Source organism: Galeopterus variegatus, unplaced genomic scaffold (assembly GCF_000696425.1).
Source record: "Galeopterus variegatus unplaced genomic scaffold, G_variegatus-3.0.2 Scaffold1247, whole genome shotgun sequence".
Lineage (NCBI taxonomy): Eukaryota > Metazoa > Chordata > Mammalia > Dermoptera > Cynocephalidae > Galeopterus > Galeopterus variegatus.
The window spans coordinates 123,511-128,477 of record NW_007727358.1 but is presented as its reverse complement, the minus strand read 5'-3'; the positions used below and the strand labels follow the sequence as shown (position 1 = coordinate 128,477).

At 57.5% G+C, this 4,967-nt stretch overlaps 1 protein-coding gene across 1 annotated transcript; it reads left to right on the top strand.

The window, feature by feature from the left end:
- The first annotated feature begins 831 nt into the window (after positions 1-831).
- Positions 832-3,228, top strand: MYL7 (myosin, light chain 7, regulatory). Its single transcript, XM_008575863.1, has 7 exons — positions 832-856; positions 1,081-1,194; positions 1,390-1,465; positions 1,728-1,832; positions 2,369-2,447; positions 2,587-2,635; positions 3,071-3,228. The coding sequence occupies exons 1-7, from the start codon at positions 854-856 to the stop codon at positions 3,170-3,172; spliced, it is 528 nt and encodes a 175-aa protein (XP_008574085.1). The 5' UTR covers positions 832-853; the 3' UTR covers positions 3,173-3,228.
- The last annotated feature ends 1,739 nt before the right edge of the window (positions 3,229-4,967 follow it).

The following is a 4,967-nucleotide window of genomic DNA, read 5'->3' as shown; positions in this document are numbered from 1 at the left end:
GCCCATCGCTGGGGCTGCCGGCCTGCTGTGCCCCAGGCCAGCAGTCCAGAGACTCGACCCATCAGCCACCAGGCAAATGGGAAACGTGTCACCTGAGCTCCTGGCTGGGGACATCAGAGAGAGGTTCCACAGGAGGTGCAGTTGAGATGGGGCTTGACAACGGCAAGATGCCAAACAGTGGAGGTGGGAATGTCCACAGAGAGGCACCCAAGGCAGGGCAGACCATGAGGGAAGGCAGCGGACGATTTCCTTCACCCCCCAGAATTGGCCCAAAGCCAAGCAAAGGCTTCTGCGTCGGGTCACAGACAGCTCAGGGCTGCTTTCTGTCCCTTGGTCAGAGAAGCAAGAGATCAGATCTAGGGTCTTCACAAAACTTCTGGGAATCCCCGGGGGTCTCAGGCCAGAGACCAACCTCAGAACCACCCACCGCCCTTCCAAGCCAGGTGGGGCCCTGGGCCAGCCCTCTCCAAGCTGTCCTCTTGGACTGGCCAGGATTCTGGCTGGACCTGCAGGAGGGGCAGTCAGATGGGGGATAAAAGGGACGCTTCATTCAGTACCTAGAATGATGAGAGCTTTGAGCCTGCTCTGATCTGGGGAGACATTGCACCTGGTCCTGCTAGGATGGATACCAGGATGTTACGTGTGGGGGATTGAAGGTCACCAGGAATGCAGCTGGAATCTGCTTGGGGCCCTCGTCCTCCCCAAACCCAGGCAGGGGCTGCCAAGTTTGGGCCTGTCCTCTACTCGTCTCCTTATTTGGACCTCCAGGTGATAAGGCTGAGACATAAAGGGGGCTGGGCCTGTGACCATGACACAACCAAGATCACAGCAGCCAGACCACTGCAGAGAGAGAATGGTAGGTGCCAGTTGCTGGCCCTGGGGCTGGGAGAGCAGAGCCAGGGCTGGGAGAGCAGAGCCGGGACTTCTGTGCCTGCATTGGACCCAGAGAGGTGGTCTCCAGTGCTAGGAAGAGGACTCTGACCCAGGAGAGCCCAGGAGTGCTCTGGGGCTGTGCATGGGTAGGGAGGGGAGACTTTGGGGAGCTGGGGAGAGGACTGTTCCCCACCTATGGTGTTGCAGGCCAGCAGGAAGGCAGGGACCCGAGGCAAGGCCGCAGCCACCAAGCAGGCCCAACGTGGTTCTTCCAATGTCTTTTCCATGTTCGAACAAGCCCAGATCCAGGAGTTCAAGGAAGTGAGTGCCCCAACCCCAACAGCCTTGGACTGCACCGTGCACCCTGCACCCCACCCCACATATACACCCCCCTTCTCCGTAGGTCAGTGGTCCTGGCCCCTGACCTTGCTCCTCACACCACTCAGGACTCTTCCTGACCTCCCACCTTCCCTGGGGCTGTGGGCTGCTCCCACCTGAGGGCCCCTCACCTCACAGGCCTTCAGTTGCATCGACCAGAACCGCGATGGCATCATCTGCAAGTCGGACCTGAGGGAGACCTACTCCCAGCTCGGTGCGTGCACCCACCTCCCGCCCAGCCTGCCGCTGCTCACTCAGGAACCCTATTCAGAGCTGTGGGGCCGCCCCTTCCTCCACCCTCCCCTTCTCCTTGCACCTCCCTCCCCTTCTCATGACACCTTCCTTCCCCCTCCCTTCCCCACCCCCAGCTGCCTCTGCCTCTGCACCCACTGTGACTAGGAAGGAGGGGAGGGCAGCCTGGGCCCTCTCGGGAACACCCAGGGTCCTTGTGTGCATCTCATGCCCACCCCCACCAGGGAAGTTGAGCGTCCCAGACGAGGAGCTGGATGCAATGCTGCAGGAGGGGAAGGGCCCCATCAACTTCACCGTCTTCCTCACCCTCTTTGGGGAGAAGCTCAACGGTGAGCCTGGGCATAGTGGGGCTCCCTTGCCAGGCAGTGAGCCTGGACCCCACCTGAACTCCACATGAGCCCCATATAAACCTACGCAAATCCCACATGAACCCCCAATGAATCTACATGAACCCCACCTGAACCCCGGCTGAACCTGCCTGAAACCCACCTAAACCCTACCTGAACCTCACCTGAACCTCACCTGGACCCCACCTGACCATGGCCCACCCAGAGGATGTGGGGCCCCCCTCCCATCCTCTGCCCCAGCATCCTGTGGTCACTGGCCACCTCAGTGCTGACTTAGGGTCAGGAAATGTGCTTTCAGCTTCCACTCCCAAATCCCAGATCCCAAATCCCAATCTCCCAGCCGGGCCCGCCCGCCTCAGGAGGACAGCTCCTCTGAGCCCCAGGAACACTTTATATTAGGGATTGCCCCCCACCTCTTCTGGGGCACGGAGGGCTCCCCATGTGCCCTGGGCCCCCACCAGGTTGGGGCCTGGGAGGCTGGGGACATAGGTGCTCACCTGGTTGCCTCTGCCTCCCAGGGACAGACCCCGAGGAAGCCATCCTGAGTGCCTTCCGCATGTTTGACCCCAGTGGCCAAGGGGTGGTGAACAAGGATGAGTAAGTGTGAGCCACCAGGCGAGGTGCTGCACTGTCCCTCGTGAGGGCCGCCTGTGCCCCGCGGCCTTCGCTGCTGTCTGGGGGGCAGCCAGCCCTCCTCCAGCCTATCCCCCACTCATGCCCTCCCCTTTGCCCCCAGGTTCAAGCAGCTTCTCCTGACCCAGGCAGACAAGTTCTCTCCAGCCGAGGTGAGGCTTCCCAACCCCCTCAGTACCTGTCCCCGCACCTTCCCAGGGCCTCACGGGACAGGCAGGGCACTGGGGAGGCCTCGGGGGCCCACTGCCGTACAGGGCTCAGGGCCCAGTCCCAGTGTGGCAAGTGCCAATAGGGTGACTTAGGGGATTCTGAGACCTGGAGGGTGAAGACTCGGAAATGAGGAGAAAGGGAGGGTGCAACAGGCAGTGGCTGTGTGCGAGGACCCGGGGTGGGAGAGCAGGGGGGAGGCTTCATGGGCGGGGTAGGTCTGTCCCTGCGGCCCCCATTTGGGCCATTACCCCAGAGTTCTGGGTTTAGGATTGAAGCAGCTAAGGCCCGAAGCACAGCCCCAGGGGACAGAGCAAGGGGTCACCAGTCCCCCTCGGGTCATGGCTCTGCTGGGCTGCCTCTCGCTGGTGCCTCCCCAGGTGGAGCAGATGTTCGCCCTGACACCCATGGACCTGGCGGGGAACATCGACTACAAGTCCCTGTGCTACATCATAACCCATGGAGATGAGAAGGAGGAATGAGGGGCAGGTGTTGGGCATGAGGGGCTCGGGCACTTCAATAAACTCTGTTGCGGAATCAGAACTGCAGTGGTGGCTTGTCTGTGACAGATGGGGCAGGGACCAGCCAGGGGGATCTCAGGGGCCCTGCACAGGCATTGCTGAGATAATAACTGCCACACTTCTAGGGAGGTGGCCCCCCACCAAGTCACCACGACCCACCCCACACTGCCAAGTGAAGTATGAACTATGATCATGCCCACTGTACAGATGAGGACACTGAGGCCCAGAGAGGGTGAGCCACACCCCTGGGAGAGGAAATGGCCAGATTTGCACCCGCCTCCACCAGGCCCAGGAATGAGCCCCAAGGTGGGCACTGCCTGCTCCTCGTGGCTGTGCAGAGAAGAGGCTGCTAGCTGGTCGCTTAGCCAACTCTCTGCCCTACAGCCCAACTGGGAGTGGCAGCCCTGGGATCTCCCAATTGCACATCCTCCCCTGGGCCCCTGCCCACTCCCCCTCCCAGCATGCCAGCAATGGTTTGCTGGGCCCTGTGTGAATGGCACGGAGGAATCCATTTGAAAATAGAAGCGAACTTCTCAGAAATGCAGGCTAGGCACTCTGACATGACTGGAAATGGGCACCGAAGGAGGGTCAGAGCGCATGCAACTTTTCAAAGGAAATTTTTAGAAACTGGCCTCATGCCTCGCAAGTCCCTCACGCACAGTGAGGACTTCTCGAGAGAGAATTGTTAGCAGCGCCGTCCCCACCTCATATGCAGAAACTGGGCACTGGAGGAGAGGGGGATCCCCATCATAGGTACCAGAGGGGCAACAGGGGACCTCCAAAGTACCCGAGTGAGAGAGACAAAGAGAGAGAGACAGAGAAAAAAGAGGATAGAGACAGAGAGACAGGGAGAGACAGAGAAAAAGAGAGACCGAGAGAGAGAAAGGGGGAGAGAGAAGCAATGACAGCTCCAACAGCATCCAGACCCAGCGTGGGCAAAATCCCCCTCCAGCAGGAGCAGCCATCTGGGACTTGACTATTTTAATTAAATTGAGATTTGAGATTTAAAGTAATCATAGCATTTTCTATCGCTAACAAGTGATCACAAAAGCCACGGAACTGTCTCAGTTTCCACCCCGAGTGCAGGCCTCAGCCCACTGAGCAGGCTTGAAGGGGCAGCAGGTGAACGCAGTCAGGTAGCTGTTGTGCTTCTGTCAGACATGCGTCTGCTGGTTCAACAAACTGATTTCATAAAGTAAGGCATAATTTTATAATCCAAGCCTCCACAAGGAAAAATTGTGAAAGACTCTAAAATGGACCACAAAGATCATAGGTGTCTTGTTTTCTGATTCGCTGGGGTCTTTGAGCTATTTTGCAACTCTGTAAATTGTAGATAACTGGTAGCAAGCCATGATTCTCGTCCGCAGACACGCAGATAGATGTCCGGTGGAAATACAACTGACCTTTCCTTCTCCTCTGTGGATGAAGCCAACTCTGCGTCTACTAAGCAGATTTATCTCAGCACTTCTGTCTGCACATGCGTCTGCTCTTTGAAGTCTCCTCTAAACCAGTTGTAACGTCTTACTGGTTCACTCATGATTAAGGAATAAATAAAATCTTTGGCAGGTGTTGATTTTATTTTGTATGTGAGTCGTGATTTTGCTTTGAACAAAGTATCCTTTCACACTCCTGGTGTGATTATCTGATAAGGTCAGTCCCTTCTGCACCAAAAATGCCTGTATTAGTGTGAGTTTGGAGTAAACTCAGGACAGTGTGTGTCTGTGTGTGTGTGTGTGAGAGAGAGAGTGAGAGAGAG